Genomic DNA, 20,361 nt, shown 5'->3' with positions numbered 1-20,361 from the left:
CTTCCTAACTTTATCTTCCCTCGAATCTGGCTGAGGCAGAGGAAGCGAGGCTTGTGCGTAAGTGTTTGGGGGACCAAAGCCAGAATCTCATGACCTTTGCAGCTTTGGATAAACTTAATTACCTGTCTCTGCAAGAAAGGAAGGAAAACATTTCTTTTCACGGGTCACAGCTCTTGCTGAGCAGCGTCAGGCCCGTTGTAATGTTTATCTGGGAAATGGGCGCTGGCAGATGAGGATTTGTATTTGGGATGGGTAGGAAGAATTATGTACAATGACAACCTCTTCTCCACCTCCCCAGTGAAATCCCTGAAGTTCTTTCTCTTTCCCACTGGTTGAAGTTAACAATTTTGGCCCTTTTGTTTAATGGAAACTTGCATTCTTGGAAATTGCAGTTTTTTGTTGGTTTTTTTTTTGGTTGGGTGGGTTTTTTTGGGTTTTTTGGTGGTTTTTTTTTTTTTTTTTGTTTGGTTTTTTGTTGTTGTTGTTGTTGTTTGTGGTTTTTTTTGTTTGTTTGTTTTGTTTGGTTTTTTTTTGTCCTGAAGTCTTAGGGTTTGTGATGGCGAGAATAAACAGTGCATCAACTTTATGAAAATATCTGCATTCAGATTTTAATGAAGGCATGTGCAGAGATTTTGTCAGATTAACTCCCTTGTATCCAAGGAGTGAGAGTGCGTGTGTGTGTGTGTGTATGTGTGTATGTGTGTGTAGTAGGGAAGTTCCAAACTTTTCTGTGTATCACTCAAGTGAATCACCTCTAGGGTATAAAATTTCTACAGAACAAAACACCTCAGTCCTCTCTGTAAACTAGGGAAAAGCTTGACAGGCCTGGTGCAATCAGGAAGGTTTTAAGCATACTCAGGCTTGGAAAAACTGAGAAGGCACATTTGACAGGCAGTATAATCCTCAGTTTGAAGATATCCACCCTGCTGAACACATGCACGTGCTCAACTTTAAATAGATGAGTGGTTCCTGGAAACTTCTCCAGCACTGGCCTTTGCTAATACCACATACCCAGTAGCCAGAGGAGAGACAGACACAAAGCCCCAGTCATATTAGGCAATTAGCTAAATATTTATGCGTGAAATTAACTTTAGGCAGATGGGAAGCTGACAAATCAAGGTCTAAGCCAAATGCCTTTAGATTTTAACCAGACTCTGAGTACAAACACATAAAATCACTTGGGTGGGTATCTGCAGGGTCAGCATTGTTGGTGTGTGGCACTTCATGGGCCGGGCTTGGAGAACTTGGGAAATTACCCTTCTGTGAATGAGGTGGCAGAGACAGCTCTAGAGGGGCTGCTTCATTTGTTTCATGCAGCCCCAAAAGTGCATCTCACTTGCATGTAACTATTGGAAATAACTGGTTTAGTACCAGTTCCCTTTCCCTTTTTCCCTTTTCCCTTTTTCCCCTTTTCCTTATTCTCTTCCTCTGCCCTTCTCCCATTTAGCTCCTGTGAAGTATTTGTTCACTTCTAGGGCTGGTGTTCCCCAGTACAGCTGCTAGGTGCAACTCAAAAAAACCAAAACCAACTGTCTGAGAACTGCATGGAACACTTCCCGCCCCTCACTTCTTCATGAGATCCTTGAATTGTATGACTTTGCTTCTGACACAAATTAGCTCATGCCACATGCCCAATTGCACAGTTTCCTCTGAAGTTCTTGAAATCCACGGCTTTATAATCGGGGACACAGAAACACCAAGAAATGTTGTTTTGTTTACTTGCCACTTCAGAGCATAAACCCACTTGTGTGGCTGTTTTCAGCCTCATTCCTTCTCACCCAGCCCCTGAAGCTGCTGCTGCACTCCCCACCCCATCTCTGCTGGTAGTGAGTGCAACTGTGTGGCATGTAGTTAGTGTGTGGATTAGCAGCTTGGAAAAATGGATCAAGCCCATCTTTGAGGGCAAGTGGGAGCAAGGAGTGACATTCCTCAAGCTACTCAAGTGGAACAGAAACTGCTGCCAGCACTGGCACTGTCAGGAGTTCTCTGTGAGCTCTCAGGCCCACGTGTTCCTCACTAACCTGCTGGAGGTTTCCTCCCCCTTAAGTGGGCACCATGCAGGGGCTGAAATTCTTGTAGCTGAGATAGGAAAGGATCCATCAAACACACACAAATATCCTGGGCACAGCCCCAGTGTGGCTGAACAAAGTTACTGATCCTTTCACCCACCATCACACATTGCAGGAAAAGTGCTTATCTTTTCCTCTCTGCATGTTCAATACTGGAAGAGAAGCCTTCCTCTTCACTTCTCCTGGAGATGGGTTTTGAGGAAGCCTGCTGGGCCATGACTGCCAGGATGTGAGGATCAGGAGCTCCAGCCATGACTCTCAGCACAGCATCCATTTATTCAAGTTCCAGTCTATGAATATACTCTGGAGAGTGACAGCTACTAAAACCCTTCCCCTCTGACCTTTTAAATACTTGCTTGGTTGCCACATGCACACTTCAGTCTGAGATTTAGTTAATAGCTGGGAAAATCTCCTAAAACATCTCCTAACCCATTTGGTAAGGAACAGAGTGTCTGAGTGTTGTGAACACAGCCTTTTCAGGAAAAAAAATGATCAGAATTGATGGCAGTTTTAGGTCCAGTTTTCTTATGGCCCTTCATGTGTCTTCTTCTTGCTGTTTCATTCCCCTCCACCCACAAGCATTACTGATATTATGGTGAATATCACTTTACAATTATGCCTATCTAAAATCAGGATTAAATAGTGCGCTTAGACATGAATCTGAAATTTCCACATTATAGCTCTGTCCAGCCCTTTCAGAAAATCCTGCTTTGTAATAAGTTTTGTTTGAAATTCTAATCTCAGCTTAGAGATAGGATGACTTTGCAGGCGTCCAGAGATGTCATGTACTTAGAGCAAGGCTTCCACAGAGACACAAAGCTGATAAGCCATATTCGGACAGCGTGGGTGAACTCTTCCCTACATGAGCTGGCAGGACATCCATCAAACATGAAAGAGCAGAAACTGCAAACTAAGGGCATCTCTTACCCTGAACTAGCTCTTTCTCCCCCTGTTTCATGCAAGAGCAGCAGGACAGAAATAGTTTTTATCATCAGAATACATGTAACGAGTATTCTCGTATTACCCTTGTCCAGTGTAAGTTGCATAGTGAAGTTTGTTGTTCATTACGTACCTTTTCCTGGAGTTTATCCTAAGGCTCTGGGAAGAGCAACCCCAGTTTGGGACTGTTTCCTTGCCTCCCCATGCCGTAATTTATGGGAAGGCTGTAAATCAGTTTCTAAGTGGGTTGAACACGCTTACAGTGGATCTCTAGCTGTGTTCCTAGAGCATGGTGTCCCTTAGGTGCTTCCCCTCCCTGGCTCGCTGGCTTTTTCAGGGTTAAATTAAGATTATGCCACTGACAGAAGACAGATGCTATGTCTCACCTTCAGATCTTGTCACACAATATCTGACAACTCAAAGCCCTCAAATCTCAGAAGCTCTGGTGGGACCTGAATAAATAGATGGCCCCAAATCTGAATGATTCAGCCGTGAAAATCTGCAGTACTCAGAGATTCTTAGGCTCCCACCTTCCTGCCTCTGAAGGAGAAGTCAAATTGCTGAACGAGTAAGGGCCTAAATGTGGCTGGGAGAATAAAAACACATATAACCATTAAATATGGAAGAATATGCTGCCTTGAGGCGTCTGCAGCTGTGCTCTTGAAGGGTGGAGGTTCTGGACCATGTCATTTACACGAAGCTGCATTAGTTCCTTAGTTACATGGTTAAATATTTTACTGCACATTGAAGTGATATTTATGGATATAGCCTGAAAATCCTGAAATAAATTAGAGGGAGAGTTAAGAAATGTCATGGTAATAGCTATGAGGAACTCTTCTGGGCAGTCCTAGCTGGGACTGTTCATTACTTACTTATACCTTTAATCCAAAGGTTGTATAACCATGTAATGTATTTATGTATAAAGCAGACTAATATACATACATGGGAATGAATTGCAGTGGCCACTGAAATGTGCAGTGTGCTGGATGCTGTATTATTATATAACAGATCATGGGATGAAAATCCCGATGTTCCATGAAAATGAAAGGGGGCATCTTGCACATTATGAATGACAATTACACCTAATAGAAACCAATTAAAATTACCTTTTAAATCTGCTTGTTTATAGTGTTCGGAATGTGGTATATTATATTAGAGAAATGAGCAGCGCCTGCCAGGAGTGTCTGTTCTGTTTCCACGGGTAATATCTAGCAGCAGACAAATGCTATCAATAGTGAATAATTAATAGTAACTGTAGTAAATAGATTTTCTAAAAATCTCTCTTCTCTTGACAGATTACACTTGGAAGTTTCTTGGCTTCATTCAAGCCAATACTTTAGGCTGCGCTGCCAAAACAAAACAGCATCAGCAAGTTGCTAATTTGTACGAGTCAGCACACTTCTGCCTCACAACAATTTTTTCATCATTTGAATACCTGATAGTCTTTCCTTACAGTTCTGCACAGAGGTCAGTTCTAGAGGAGAAAAAACAGAGCAGTGAAAAATCAATGTGGAAATGATTGGTATGTTTGCATGGCAACGAATAATTTGATTTACAGTTTTGTTTTCAGACTTTTCTTAGTAGTCTCTTAGTTTTGCCTCTGAAAGGATTTCGTTTCCAAAGAAGCTGAAGAGTTCTTCACATGCCACCATGGAATTCATATCAGAGAATTTACATAACATATTTTGATTTTAAATAAGGCTTTCAAAAGATGTTACTTGACGTTGCAAATATGCAGAGTTAATTGTCACTTTTAATCACATTTATTGGGAGAATCTTTGCTCTAGAGAGGTTTTTACAAGTGGCACTGTAGTTTCAGTGGATATTTTAGAGCTGATTTTGACTGGCAGTATCACACTGAGGACACGGGGTTATAGTGCTTCCAAGGGGAACATACTCCAACTTCTGACACTGGATAATGGAAACATGATAATGAAGACATGGCCCCTGTCAACAGCTTTTTTTATAAAAGTAGCTGTTGACTCAAGTGTGTTATATCTCCATTTATTTTTTTGATGAAATATCTACAAGCATTCATGTAAAATGCTCGTGTGAGATTTCCTTCTGCTTTTCATGATGCATTAACAAAATTGCCTGTGAATGTATTGACATCTTTACACAATAAAGCACAGCAGTCCATTGCTTTGGGAAGCAAAAAGAACACACTCAACTAAATTAAACAACTTATGGTACAAGGTGTTTTTACTACTTGACCACATTTGAAATTGTATTTCTGTTTTAAGAAAACACATTTCAGTGTTATTGCTCTTTGCAGAGGGTTTATATATAATGAGATGAAAACTTCTCTGGGCTATGTTCCTGCTGGTACTAATTGAGTTCCCTGGAGGTGCATGAATTTATAGCAGAGGTGTTCTGCTGTGCTTGTCCAAGTGCTTGAGAAGCATTGGAGAATATATTCTTTCAGCTGACTGATACAGCTGGGAAAAGCAGGCACACTCCTGCAAATAAAGAGCTTTTTCAGGTTTGCAGTGAGACTGGAACTTATTATAAGCACTTAAGATACCTCTTGTATGTATCACTTGGCCTAACAAAGCAGAGATGACTCCCTGCAGAGACTTTGCCTGGCTTATGCCCCTGGCTTAACAGAGCTATCCCAAACTGCTCAGGGGAAGTTCTGGTGTTTCCTAGCATGATTAAGATTGGGCTCAGCCGAGGTTGTATGGGATATTTCTAGTCTAGAAGAAGCAGGGATGAGCTATTATGAGCTGTGATGAGTTTGATGAAAGGCCACTTACAGGAAGGGAGCAGTTTGATCCATGCCAGCCCTTAGACCCGGCTCAAGGAATGGAAAAGATACCCACAGGTTGTAAGCCAAAGGTTAAGAAACACTGTTGTGGCTCCACAAGCCATGGCACAACCAATTTCTGTACTTAAAGGGGACCTACAGGAAAGATGGGAAGGGACTCTGTGAGGGAGTGCAGTGGTAGGAGGAGGGGGAATGGCTTCAAACTGGAAGAATGTAGGTTTAAACTGGATATTGGAAAGAAATTCTTTCCTGTGAGGGTGGTGAGGCCCTGGCACAGGGTGCCCAGAGAAGCTGTGGCTGCTCCATCACTGGCAGTGTTCAAGGCCAGGCTGGATGGGGCTCTGAGCAAGCTGGGATAGTGGAAGGTGTCCCTGCCCATGGCAGGGAGTGGAACAGGAGAAGCTTTAAGGTTCCTCCCAACTCACCATTCTGTGATTCTATGATCAGCAACAACTTTGCTATTTCTCTCCCAGGAACAGTTAACAGAAAAATAATGCAGATGGAATGAGAAATATTATTTATAATTTATCACAGAGCTGTCTTTCCTCTGTCCATAGTTAAATTTACACACAGCCTGTGTTCACATTCAAAGCTCTTTTGGAGAAGGAAGAACTTCATAGTTCTGAAGCACAGTATCACAATACTGAAAGCTTGCTTGGTTTAATGCTTAGAAAAACAAACCAACCCCAAATCATGATGTCACTAGAGTAAGTGTCCCCCTGAAGAGCAGGGGTGTTATGAAAGAAAGACAGGAAAGGGAAAGGGAGAGTGAGTGCAGAGCTGTGTGAGAGAAGAAATGGGACAAAGGGCATGGAGCTCATCTGGGAAGGAGTGGGAGGGCATAGGCAGAATAAGGAGCATCCAGAGATGCAAGCAGGAGCCTCAAAGGTCTATGACACAGGGAGATGGTGAAGAAAAAAGAGCAAGGAGGCTGTGGAAGAGAAGAAGGGCCTACCAGCAGAAGAGGCAGTGTGACAAGAATCAAAGGAACAGTCTCCAGCTCATGTTTACTGTGCACGTGACAGCCTTAGGAAACTGCTCCCAAATGGGACACACTTCAGACCTTTACATGAAATCAAAAGAAATTTGTTTCAAAGATTTTGTACCTTCTGCACCGTTTTCAGTAACAAAACAGCTGTGCAACCATTGGGATCACCCTCCTCCTTTAGAGGAAAACACAAAAAATGTTCAGCCTAAGCCCTTGGGGTGTCTGTACCATCATGTGGACAGAAGCTGTAACAGGAGGAGATCTCCTGTATCTGCAGCAGGTGATTTATGTTTGTTATCTTGTAAGATTTGTGTATCTTGATTAGGATTAATGCTTTAGAAATAGGATTGTTCTTTTAAACCTGCTGGGCAGCAGTGGGACCCACTGCAGCAGTCAATCAACACATCAGCCATGGTGAGTCTAACACTGGGGCCAATATTCCTGCACTCCTCCCTCCAAATGGATGGAGCATGATGAGGTTCTCTCACCCCATCATGTGTTCCTTTTCTCACATATCTATTTTCTTTTCCACCTGTTCAAACAACAGAGTTCACTTCTAAGGCCGGGGGTGAGCAAACCTGCAATGGCTCTGGGACAAACCTAAGAGAAAAGAGATGCTAATTATTGGCCCCTCTTAAATATTACAAGACACAGTCCCAGGCTCATGGCAACCCTTTAATGCAGTGGGAACAGGGATCTCAATGAACTGGCTGGCATCACTTAAAATAAATCAGGATTACATTGTTATCAAAGACACACAAATCAACAAAACTTCTTGTGTTTCATCTCTATACCCAGTCTTCTTGTGTTTCATCTCTATACCCAGTCTGCATTCCCAGTCAGCAGGGAATCCAATTATCCAATTATCTTTTCACTAAAGACAATTAAATTAAATCAAGAATAATTTTGGCCTTTTGGCCATGAAATTTGGAGAACAATATGTGCTTCTGCTGCAGGCATCTGTTTTTTAAAAATGTATTTTATTTGAATGACAAAGGTCAGCACAGGGAATTAATCCAGAAAAGTACAAAAACGCTTTCACAGCTGTAGACAGGGAAATCACAGAAATACTTCCCCTCATAAAATGTTCAGGACTGAGCTCTTTTGTTTCGTTGTGTCACGCAGGTATATTTTCAATAATTCAGAGAAAATAAAAACTTCCAAAAATTAATTTAAAAATATAAACCACTGTATCATCTTTTGCACTGTGAGACTAAATGGAAGCCAGTTTCAAGTCCTACAACTTCTCCAAAATTGTTGCGCTTTTTTTGGGAGGGGGGGGAGGGATGGAAATGCTGCCCCTTATGTTATTTTAATGCACTATAAATACACTTAAGTGCACTTAGTGTTCTTCCTAAATGTTGTAGCAGCAGGTGAATAAGAATCACCTTGAATATTACCAGTGAAGCTGATCTCTCAAGCTGTACCTTTGAAAATATGCCTGTGAAACTCCTTCTGGGTGTTTACTGCCCACGGGTCAGGATCAAACTATGTGTGAAAGTCAGGTGTAGACAACCTTTGCAAAGCTGCCTGATGTAAATATGTGTCTAACTTCATCTACATTCTTGAGGATATAGCAATAATTTGAAAATCACACCTCTTTGCACTAGATCTGATTTAGAGGTAGGCCACAAATATATAAAGGAAAATAAAAGTTGTCTCCAAATAGAACTTGAAGGACTAAAGACATATAAAACAATTAGTGGTTGGCTAATTACATGACATTTTAAGCAGAATATTTTAGTAGACATGATTAAAGGATTGGCTAATATCAAGAATATAAATTCAGATCAATTTTAATACAAAGTCTTCAGATACTGTACAAAATTCCTCTATAAGCCTATCAAAGCATGCATAATCATAGGATGATTTGAATCTTTAGTGAAAGTTGGAAGAATATTGATTTAGGAACTCACTGTACGAATAAACCATCATTGCACTGAAAATAGTTCTGTCATGACAGAAGTGTGCTTACTAAAGTGAAGGACAGGAAGAATGTCCTTATTCCTGATGAAATTCCTTTCCCTTATTCACTGCCCCTCTGCTACAACTTGGAGAGCAAAGTTTATGCCTTCGGAATGCAGCAGATTGCCCCAAGTGTTATGGGCTTGGATGTTTTTCTAATTTTTCCCTCTGGGGACAGAATGCATCTGGGGAACCTCTTGCTTCCTTGACAAACTGCACGATTTGATTGCTGGTTCCAGCATAACATATGCAGTTTATAAGATCAGTGCATTCTTTTTCTCTCTTTAAACAAAAATAAAGTCAATAAAAAGTCCAAGGAAAAGGCCAAATTCTCAGGAAGTAAAAACTTCTCCCTCCATATGTGCATGTGTGTGTGTGTGCATGTGTGTGAAGTTTAATAGCTTTGAATAAAGTGACATTTTTATTGCTTCAAGGGATACATATATTGCAATAGGCTTTATTATTTTGAAAGATGGAAGTGTGAAGAAATAAGCTCTAAAAAACAAAACAAGACAAAAAAGGTAAAAGTGATGTTACACTAAGTAGAAAATATTTGCATTTCATCTGTTTAAAAATAAGCTGTTAAAATGCATTGTGTGGCTGTTCACATGTCAGCCCGGACGAAGGAAGCGAAGATGCCATCTTCCTGGGAAAGCAGGTTCTCAGGAGTATCATATTCCAGAATGTTCCCTCGCTTCATGACGATGACCAGGTCTGCAGTGAGGATGGTGTGAACCCGGTGCTGCCACGAAGGAAAGCAAACAGGTTTTCATTTGGGTAATTCTCTCTAATGGGCCTCATGCAAGGCAAACCCCATTGGGGAAAGGCTGTCCTTATTTACAGCGATATTTGTAATAGATCCTTGTGCTTTAACCTGAAGAGATCTTCAATTACTTTACAGCCTCTGCCACCAAGCCTGAAAATACTTAAGCATGAGCTTCACTTTTTGCCATTATGGACAACACAGCTGTTGGAATAAATCCTATGGCACCACTGAAATACATCTTCCCCTGTGGGAAATAGGGATGAGAAGCATCCTGCACTGTCAGGTGACTTAGCATCCTGCTCTGCTCCTTGTTCTCTGCACCCCAGCAGCCTGCTCTCCATCTACCTCAGGGCATTCCTGGGCTATTGCCTTCTGTAAATCCCTCTGAGATTTAATTTGAGTGTGCTTCAGGCAACAGTTTAATCCCATAAACTACAGGTTTGAAACCAGTTTGAGCTTAATTTCAAGGCCATATGAATACAGCCAGTCAGGTATAGTGTGATATTTCACTAAAGAGGCTGAAATTCAGAGATCACTTCATGGGTTGGATTCCCTTGACATGGTAGTTTCAGTGTCAGCTGCATGTCTAGGATTTACATATGATCCACATAAATAGTCATGAAATTAAACAAACCCAGGAATCACACAAGAAACACCTTTTTGCACTGTCCTCTCAGAAGCTGTGCAATAGAAAGGAAGCAGAGTGAAAGGAAACTAAAGAGGTAAAAATAACTACCAAAGAGCCAGAAGTCCTGTGAACAGTGTGGACTGAGAGAGTCTACTTGTGAGTCTTCACCAAAGTGGTGAACAGGCCGTCCTCTTTGAGGAGTAAGTTTGAGGCAGTGTCACATTCAACTAGAAAGCCCTCAGAAAGGACTAGGACAATATTGGAATCCAAGATGTGAGACACACGATGCTGGAAAAAAGAACAGAAAAACAGGTGGGTGAAGGAAAAATCAGCTGTGAACGAGGAAAGGAAGGAATGAAGCCAGCTCCGTGAGGAAAGCTAAATATTAATGTGTGCTGTTTCACTTGAGACACTGACTTTGGAAAGGCAAAGCTAAAGAAAAGTGAGATTCCAGCCAGAAGAACAATAAGCATGGAACTGAAGGACAACAGTGTCACCACCAGAATCTTCAGCATGTACACAGCCAAGAACCTTGGAGCACATTGTAAATGGGCTGGGTTAAGTGGCTTGCCTGACACAAACTACTCGATGACAGGCTTGAAACCAGAGTCCAGGAGGCCTGACTGTAATCTCTAACCACAGGACTCCAGATTCCAGACAAGGATTCCAGACAAGACAAATGAAACAGCTGTTGAAACACATATTTATCTCGTGGAAAAAACCTGTTTGTTGACTAATGCCGCTGTCACAGGTGGAAATATTCTTAATGGTGTCCACCACATCTCTATGCACGTGTATGTATGACACATGTATATATAGGGAACTTTTGGGCACTAGAAGTGGCAGAAAAATGGGAAAAAACATCATAAACTGCTAGCTGAAAAGATATTATTCTGGGGGGTAATTCCCATTGATTCTGATGCCTTAAGTTTTAGCTTTCATATGTTCCAGATTCTGTACTGCCTCAGTGTGTAACTCTGAACTTCATATAAAGTGTTAGCAAGTTCTCTTCACAGTTTAGTCAGACAAAACAATACTTTTCCAGCCTGAAAAGCAAGGACACTGTTGCAGCTTCAGGCCCCAAAAGTACCAACAATGGTGAATTGAGGAGAGCAATGTGGGAAGATGGGCCTGCATAACCTGAAGCTGTTACTGGACATTTAACCCAAATATGTAAATGGACCAAAAAGTATAAAAGTGTGAAAATTCATGACATGATGTCCATCTTGTGTGGAGCCATGGCCAGGCTCTTGTACTGCTCAAGGTATATCCTTTGAAGGCCTTTTTAATAAATATCTATCTTATTCTTTAATACTGTCTAGCCTCTGGTAGCCTCTTTAGGCATCAATTCCAGTTTTTAAAACTTTTATTGTAAACCCCCAGATTTTTATTCCAAAGGAGAGAAAAGATAACCCAGCCTGAGAAACCACATCAAGAATATTATAAAATCTCAACTCATAAATTTGTGCAGTGTTTGTAGGCACTACACATGCATAGCCTTCAGAGGCAAAATTCAAACCTAGATTTTGATGCAGCTTTCAGTAATAGTTCAAACCATGCATTTGCTTTCAATTTTTTAGTGAGAATAACTTCAAATTTTGTTGGAGACAGTGCAGATGCTGAAGTTCCCTGTAAAGTCTTTGTTCAGATCCAAGTGTTTTAGTTTGATAGCAAGATGGCATTTACTGCAAAATTTCAGGTTGATAGTAGGTATCTGACTTGTTTTGGTATCATGGGAATATTCTGGCCTTGTGGTTTAGTTCTATTTTGTGATACTTTCAGTTTTATGTTGTGGTGTTTAACTGGTGAAGGCCAAGGTTAACTGCCTGAGGAATGAGGAAAAAAGAGGTTTTTCTGGCTTAATACTTACCGCTATTGTAACAACAGTGCGGTCGGCAAAGGCAGTCATCACAACCTTCTGCAAGATGTTTTCCTGTCAGAGGCAAAGGCTCGTTCCAGTTACTTCATCCTGTTACATTCTAATTCACATGTTTTTAAGCATATTCCACACTATCTCTTTCCCAGCAGGGAAATGTCACACCTGTGAAAGCAGGAGTTCCCTAAAGCGTTTTATTTTATCCTGAGAAACAAAAAACCTCCCAGCTTTTTCTGCTACAGAGATCTCACACTTTGTGGCTGACACTTAGGGAAGATGCCTTTCTCCTGGTAGATCCTTAAGTAGCTGATTGCTGTACTCACTGTGGCCATGTCAATAGATGCTGTGGCTTCATCCATGATGAGGATGCTGCTCTTGCGGACAAAGGCTCGGGCCAGACAGAAGAGCTGCCTTTGCCCCACACTGAAGTTTTCCCCTCCTTCTGTGACCATGGCATCTGTAACAAAACCAGTTCCTGTGAACATCTGAACACCTCTGAAATGGTGCCCCTGAGAGCTCTGCTTGTGCACTATTCCAGGGCCAAGCAAAATCCCCATAAAAGCCTATAACCATAACCTTGCGTGACCAGTGGGATGGAGGGATACCAAGAAAAATGAGCACAGCCTCTTGGGAAAGGAGAAATATATCACTAAACAAACAGTTGGCACAAATTGTTAGAAAATCTGGTAGGCTGCACGGTAATATCTTAGTAATATTAAATATACTTAATATGGAAATAAATATGGAAGTTTCCTTCATGAAATGGATCTGAAATGGCAAGAAAAATACTCTGTCAGAGTTTACAGCTCTGCTTGCAGAGCCAGGTTCTGCAAAAGGAGGTAAAATTGTTCTTCTTTCTCCTTACTAATTATCCCACTGTGATTATAGAATCATCAAATTTTCTGAGTTGGAAGGAGCCCACAGGATCAACAAAATCCAGCTCCTGGCCCTGCACAGGACAGCCCCAAGAATCACACCATGATGCTGAGGTGTTTCAGGATTTTTCCACAGTGCATGGGAAACCAGACTATTCTTCAGCTTTTCAATAAAAATATTCTCTACCATGAAGAGTGTCTGGCTCTCCTACATGATGATCCAGAGTGTCAGATGGGATGGATCTGTTTATCTGTGTGCATGCATGACTCCATTATTGGCCCATGATCCAGAGATTGGTTCCGACATACCAAGGCCTCCTGGCAATGACTTGACCATGTTCTTCAACTGAGCAATCTCCAGAGCTTCCCAGAGTCTGTCATCAGTGCACTTGCATTCAGGATCCAAATTAAAGCTGCAAAGAAAACCATAACAGGAGTCTTGTCACCACAATTACTTTCAGGTTTTCTGCAAATTAAAACCTTGGCATTGTGTGTCGCTTGGCAGACTGTGCAGATGGATTGGGCTGGGCTAGGAAGGTTCCTTGGCTGTTCCATCTTCCCCTGTCCCCCAGCTCCCATGACAGGCAGGCTGTGCAATGCTGCCTGCCACCCCCTGATGGCTTACACCTACCGGATGGAGCCACTGAACAGGATTGGGTCCTGCAGAATGATGGAGAGTCGGGACCGGAGCGTGTGCAGAGGCAATTTGCTGATGTCTATCCCATCAATCACTATCCTCCCTGTGTCAAACAACACACAGAACACCTGAGGGAATTGCACAAAGCACGTGATCCAAAGGTAGCAGGTGGAAAGGTGGAACAGCCCCTCTGGGCTGGTGTCTGGATGATGGGACACTGTCTCTGTGAGCTCTCAGCCCTGTCGGACACACGGGGAAGGGGAATGTATCTAATTACCCAAACCAGGGATGTCCCAGTTTATTAGTGATACTGCCACCTTGCTCTTTTCCTTTTTCTTCCCTCCACCCTCCCTTAAAGGAAATTACATGTCTTCCCTTCTGTGTGACTAATGGTAGCACCAGAAGGGTAATTTATTATGGGTCAATTACTGCCAAACAGAGCAAGAACAAGAGCAACTTATGTTGCTGTGCCTTTCTTTGCTCCCCTTGAATTCAACAGTTGCTGAAGACATTTCCTTTGAGAAGGAGCACAATTTCTTTTGCATAATACATGCATATATACTGGGGATTGGAGGTGACAGGGAAGGGATGGGCCAAGGCAAACTGAATGAGGATATGGTGAAGGCTATTTCCATCAGGCACTTCTGCAGTTTTCATGTGGATTGCTTCACTAGGCAGCTGCACTCCTTGCTGGGATGTACTTAACATTCATTTCATCAGTTCTCTCTCCCAGCAGTGAGAACCTAACTGTGAACTGGCAGGCACGTGGATATTCAGAGCTTTGTACAGGTGTCCCTTCTGTCATTCCCATTGTCATGATACTGCATTTTGTAGGTTGTTCTCTGTGACCCTCTTCCAGTGGAAGACTTCATTCACCCCCTAGCTGGACTACTTCTATTATTGTAGTTTTATGCTTTTACTATATGGCCAGAAGAATCAAGATTTTATCTGTAAGGTGCAAAGTCCAAATCAGGTTATAGGGCTTCTGCTTGAGACATTGGTGGTTGCATAAACTTAAGCAAGTCCTTTTCTTCACAAACATGAATATTAGAGTGGGTTAGCAGAAGATGAGGTAGAATAAGGAGGGAAAAATTAATATGGCATGCCTGTGGAATAGGGAAATTTTGATAGAAGCATCTTTGATGGAAGCCAGGGTGCTCAAAGAAAAGAGGAGATGAGAGAACCTAATGGAAAAATTAAATTTGAGAGGAGCTGGGAAACTGGGAAAGAATTGAGGGGTGGTTAAGCAAGACACAAGAGAAATGAGAGGTTGTTTGAACATTGAGCAAGAGAAGGGAAACACTAAAGAACAAAGCAAAAGTTGGAAAATAAAATAGGACAGATAAAAATTTAGGGAGATAATGAAAACCTAAGGAACAGCATGAATGAAATTTTGCTTCTAGTAAAGTTACTCGAAATCTTATTATGTAACTTTTATTAGAGTCAGGACCCCACTCAGAAGTGGATCAGCATGGAGGCCAAATATGGATCCAGCTGAGACAGGGATGTGCACAAAGGATAAACAGAGCTTGATTAGAAAAGGCTTAGATGTTCCCATTGGGAAGAATCAGGGATACAGGAGAAGGAGACAAAGAAAATATACAGAAAGAAGACTTAAGTAAGAGGAAACTTCAAGCTGGCCATAAGCATAGTTATTATTTCTTTGCAATATTTGTAAATCCAGGAATCATGGTCATGAATCAGAAGTCTGTGACCACAGACACGTATAGGCACAAAACCACAACAAAAGCAAGTATTAGCTGCATCAGATTCACTTATCCTCCCACATCCTACTGTGCTTTCTCTGGCAAACATTCCAAGCACAATGGCTAAATTAGAAACATGGAAATTTTTGAAACAAAAAGATGTCTTTCTAGTGGTTTTCTATATTCCCTCAACAGCACACATGTATTTGTATTATAAATGCTGAAAAGCAGTCCATGCCAATTAGCTGGAACTAATGGTAAATGCTGCAGGAGTGAAAACATAGCAATATATTTCCAATCCTTGAGTCAAATTCTGCTGCAGATAAGGGAAAGCGTAATAAAATAAAAAAACCCAAACAAACAACAAGGGAATGGACTTGTTGAGTTCTAGTTTCTACTCTGCTAATATTTTGACAGCTATAATAAGTTAATGCAGTTATTCTTTAGGCAAACATTTAGACACTCCAGAGAGTTACATATTTTTTGTCCTGTCTCAAAAATTGCACATTGTTTTGTCAGACCATATGCAAATTTTTTTTTAAATTAGAAATATAATCTGTGCACAACATTTCCTGGGAGAACCAAGTGCTATTTGCAATAGGGCACTTTGTACTTTGAAGGATCAGGCATAACATTTCTAATCAAATCTCTTCTGAGCCAGAGAATCAGGCTATAAACTATCAAAAAGGCTCCTTCCTTCTTCTCAGGAAATAAGGGGGGATCAGTTGAGGAATGATAACATATTCCAGGGAAAATGGAAAAAACTGACCATCAAAAATGTCCACCATTCTGAAGAACGCCAAGGACAGGGAGGACTTGCCACTACCAGTGCGACCACAGATCCCAACCTGCAAAAAATGGAAGGTGTCACTTACAGAGTACTTACTCACTTACTCCTTACTCCTTACTTACACCTGCAGTTCTCTGGGGAAAGCTGCACTGGATTGTGCTGTTGGTAAGTAGAAAGGTCCTTCCCAAAGGCAGGTGGCACACCAGGGAAAACACAAAACAGCACAGCAAGCATATTCCCCTTTTCTCCCCCTCATCACGAGGACTCATCCCGAGGGCATTTCAGCATTTTGACATGGATGCCAATGACACTCTGTGCTGAAATGTGAGATACTCTTGTGTTTTTACACAGTTCAGTCTGATATCCTTCTAATTTATCTGCCATTTAGACTTACTGTTAAGCAAGGAAAATGGACTTGGAAAGACATGGGATAGGCAGAAGAAAAATTGCTCCCAGCCAAGAATAAGTTTTATCAGTGTAAGTTTTTCATCTGTGCCCAAGGACCTCAGAGAGGACTGTAAATGTATATATCTGATAATGCAAGTTGTTAATCTTGTTCTTCTGGCACTTCAGAAAGGAAAGCTCAGTAATGAAGAATCTGCACCAGAATGAGGATGATGGGCAATTGCTGGACATGGTACCTTTTGTCCTGGTTTGATATAGGCCTTCACATGCTTCAGAACAGGCTTCAGGTTGTTTTCATAGCGAACACACAAATTTTCAATCTTGATTTCCCCCTCCTGGGGCCAGTCTTTGGGGACTTGAGAGGGATCTGAAATAGTTACAGAAAAACAAACTGAAATGAGTGCTGCCAGAAGGTCACCCTTTACAACAGTCACCTTTCCCCTCTCTCCTGCCCGGGCACCTTCCTTTAAGCCACTGGAAATACAGAGCTGCAGTTCCCTGCCAAGGGGAGGCTGAGCTGGGAACTGCCTGGCAGGCACTTGGCTTCCATATCTCCACACGTAGGGAGAGAGGGCAGATACTGAAGTGTCTCTTGGCACTGCAAGAGGGACAAGCCAAAGGAGCAGAGAACGCGGTGTCAGGGCAGTGTTAGCGTGGCCTTGGGTCAGTGACCGGCACAGGAAGGGCAGCTTGAGGAAGAAAGTTGTTACTGCCACTCAGCGTGAGCTGTTGACATTATCACAGCTCTTGTTTCTTCCTGATTTGTGAATACACAGCAGGTTTTGTCTCTGGACTAAGGAGCTTGGCTTTCCAGGGAAGCTTCTTGACCTATGAGCCATTTCTTGCACTTCAACCACTTCTGAAATAGCAATCAAGGCCAATTTGAAGTGTGTGTAGCACAAATTCCAATGTGCAGCTCAGAGAAGAGTTGCTGAGGTCTGCTTGCCAATGTGGCACTATCTTTAGTTCCCATCTGCTAGAAAGATCAGAGATTTTGAAGCATGTGACATTTCTAATTTTTATCCTTATTTTTGTTTTCTAAACAGCTTACATGGATGTTTTGTCATCTCATCTATAACTGTGGTATTTCTGATTGTACTACAGAGTCCTGCTCTGCCTCCCTGGCATTTGATGGGATTTTTTTCCTGTTGACTAATGTGAACAACATATTATCATAGCTTCTCTTAGCTATCCTTGTCATCACACCAGTGGCAGCTGCTACACCTCAGTGAGAACAGATTTTGGCCAGAGAGGTGTGTACAGATTTTGGCCAAAGAGGTGTGCATGACCAAGTGTACCATTCTTTCACATTACCATGTAAAAGCCCCAAAAAGATTAAGAACGATACCCAGGTAGCCTTCATAGTTCTCTGACTCCATGTTCAGGAAGCTGTGTACTTTTTTTACTGCACCCATCTGCACCTCCAGATCAGCCAGATTCCTCACTACCCAGTTCAGGTAGTTGGTTATCTGCATCACAAAATGAAAACAAGGACAGGGTTCAGCCTTCTTTTTGTTCATCTACCCATCTGGAAATAAAGGCTGGATACATTTGTGAAAATCCCTGGCCTGATTCAACACAGTGGGTCTCTTTAACATTACAGCAGCTCAAGACTCAGTGCAACAGCATCAAATCTATAAGAAGCCAGTCATACTCCAACACAATTAGCCCTAAGGCAGCAATTTGGTGCTTGGTATTCTCATCCTTGTTTTTTGAAGGAGAAGTATGGAAAAGTTGTACCTAAACTCTGACTGATTGAGGGATCTCTTGTTTTTAACATCTAATAATCAGCACTGAAAGGTGTCTTCTTTAAGCACACAAACAGAAAAAAAATCAAAATTGAAAGTGCTGTTTGGAAATATTTTCTATTATGTATATTCTAATCTTTCAAAAACTGCAACTAAAGATTTAGAACGTTAACTATTTGCAAATATATTGAAACGATTTTATGATAATTTAATTTCTACATATTTAGATAGTCCATTTCCCTCTGTGGAAAATATGAGAAGTTTTTAGCATTGAAATATATGAGGGGAAAAAAGTGTTATCAGTTCAGCAGTATTTCCTTCCTGGTTTTTATTCTCATTTGTAATGAAAAGGATTTTATCAATAGTTAAATCAATAGTAAAGGTATTACTTTTAGTAGATAAGAGTTGATTATTAGTTCTCTAACAATACTCAGTAGCTTAGAAAAACTCTTTTCTAGGCAGGACTTACTGTTTAAGGCTGAAATTTGTAAATCTGTTTCCTAAGTCAGTATTTAGGTGCTTCTGTAAAAAAGAACTGATCTTATTAGGAAGAGTTGACTGACAAGAATCTTTAAAACTTGAGATATTTTATGTACCTGAATGAAGTTTTAGAAACTTAAAAACAAAAACACCCTATGCACAAATGTATTCAGAGAAAGACTTTGCTGTTCTTTCTGGTGAGCACCAAATAAGGACTTTATTAAGAATAAATCACCCAGTCTCACTTCTTTACCACTAACCTAATATTGAAGCAGTAATCAATCAGTAAATAAATTTCAATGAGATTCAGCAAAAATTGTGGTTAGTTTAGAGGACTTGGCTGCTTGCTTTATCCTTAAGATAGAGTTCTTGATGGGGTATTCTCTCCTTTATGTTCAGATATCTGCTTATTTGGTATCCAGCTTTTAAGTTAGGAATTTACAGAAATGGGAAAGTTTGCAGATAAGTAAAACACTGAGGAACTACTGCTTGCAATGGCAGGCTGCTATCCTAGATCTGGCAGATTTGATAACACAACCCGGCACCCAAAACTCTGCCCATTACCTCAGGCTTCACCACAGTTGTGCAAAGGAGTTGGCAGGGTTTATAAAAGAGGAGAGAATAAATTCAGGATGTCCACTGTAAACACAATTGCAGTACAAACAGTTTGCTCTTATCTAGGTCCAAATATCAGCCCTCTCTCAGCTGCAAAGAATAATTATTTTAAAAAAAACAAACTATGCCAGGTGAGGCAGGTAATGATCCAGCTGCCTTTAAAAGTTCATCAGGGTTATTGTGGGCAGGAGGGAGAAAGGTGATTACTTGGTGCCTAAAGCTCTTCTTCACCTGTTGTGCCAGACTTCAGCACATGCCTGTTTCACACCAATGAACTGTTTGCAAACACAGGCTAAAAACAAAGAAGCCAAGGATGATGCAGACATCCTGACGCTTCCAGATCCCTGCTAATGAAGCAGCATTACCAGGAATGTTTTCAGAGTGAAGCTGAAGCCCTGGGACTGATTTTCAGTTGTTGACAGATTCTCACACTGTTGCAACAGCAGCGCAGAGGGGATCTAAGGTCTCCCTAAGGCAGCTGCTGAGGACTTTCTGTTGTGGCCATGGGCTCACCAGCATTTATGTGCAAAGCCAGATCTCAGGGTTAGACCCACACCTTTATCCCTTCCTCATACCAGTGCTTCAAAGCAGACAGATTTTTGCCATGTCAGTCATGGTTTCAGAAGTTGTTCCTGCCACTATCATCATCCTGCCTTTGTCCCCACTCTCATGGTTCATTCAGTAATATTTTGTCCCAACTCTTGTGCTTAATTCATGAGTACTTCTACTCTCTGTGGTGATTGTCATTCACTCTGTGCTCATGATGAACACTCAGCCTCTCTTACAGCCAGGTACACTAAAATACTGTTCCTTCACACTGCTAATGACAGTGACAGAATGAACCAACTACTGGACCACCACAACCTTGTCATCCTTAAGTCCATCTCCTCTGCACGCCTACTGCTACCTGGCATGATGAACCATGCCCACAAATGTCCCAATCCCCAGATCCATTCATAATTGCATGGACAATCTTGGGCATCTCAGTAATTTCCCTCCAAGGGCAAAACCCATAATTCTGTTTCTTCAGCAATTATTTTATTTGGTCTTTGGTTAAAGATTACCCAGATGATGACAATCTGTATTTCCTGGCAGGTTTTGCCATGT

General features: G+C 41.5%; 1 protein-coding gene across 8 annotated transcripts in view; it reads right to left on the bottom strand.

Moving 5' to 3' along the window:
• Positions 1 to 7,472: 7,472 nt before the first annotated feature.
• The window catches only part of ABCC9 (ATP binding cassette subfamily C member 9), a 71,340-nt gene continuing 58,451 nt past the window's right edge, over positions 7,473 to 20,361 (bottom strand). For 7 of the 8 annotated variants that reach the window (XM_059471998.1, XM_059472004.1, XM_059472006.1 and 4 more), the window contains 8 exons: positions 17,760 to 17,880; positions 16,648 to 16,778; positions 15,986 to 16,064; positions 13,505 to 13,613; positions 13,183 to 13,286; positions 12,322 to 12,455; positions 11,993 to 12,055; positions 7,473 to 9,470 (listed from right to left, as the gene is read on the bottom strand). In XM_059471998.1, the coding sequence (XP_059327981.1) occupies positions 9,333 to 9,470; positions 11,993 to 12,055; positions 12,322 to 12,455; positions 13,183 to 13,286; positions 13,505 to 13,613; positions 15,986 to 16,064; positions 16,648 to 16,778; positions 17,760 to 17,880 (879 nt within the window). In that variant the 3' untranslated portion in view covers positions 7,473 to 9,332. Of the gene's footprint in view, positions 9,471 to 10,230; positions 10,411 to 11,992; positions 12,056 to 12,321; positions 12,456 to 13,182; positions 13,287 to 13,504; positions 13,614 to 15,985; positions 16,065 to 16,647; positions 16,779 to 17,759; positions 17,881 to 20,361 lie in introns of all 8 variants that reach the window. The other variant, XM_059472005.1, reaches the window with a different exon arrangement.

This window comes from Ammospiza nelsoni, chromosome 5 (genome assembly GCF_027579445.1).
Source record: "Ammospiza nelsoni isolate bAmmNel1 chromosome 5, bAmmNel1.pri, whole genome shotgun sequence".
Lineage (NCBI taxonomy): Eukaryota > Metazoa > Chordata > Aves > Passeriformes > Passerellidae > Ammospiza > Ammospiza nelsoni.
This window is presented reverse-complemented; position numbering and strand designations above follow the sequence as displayed.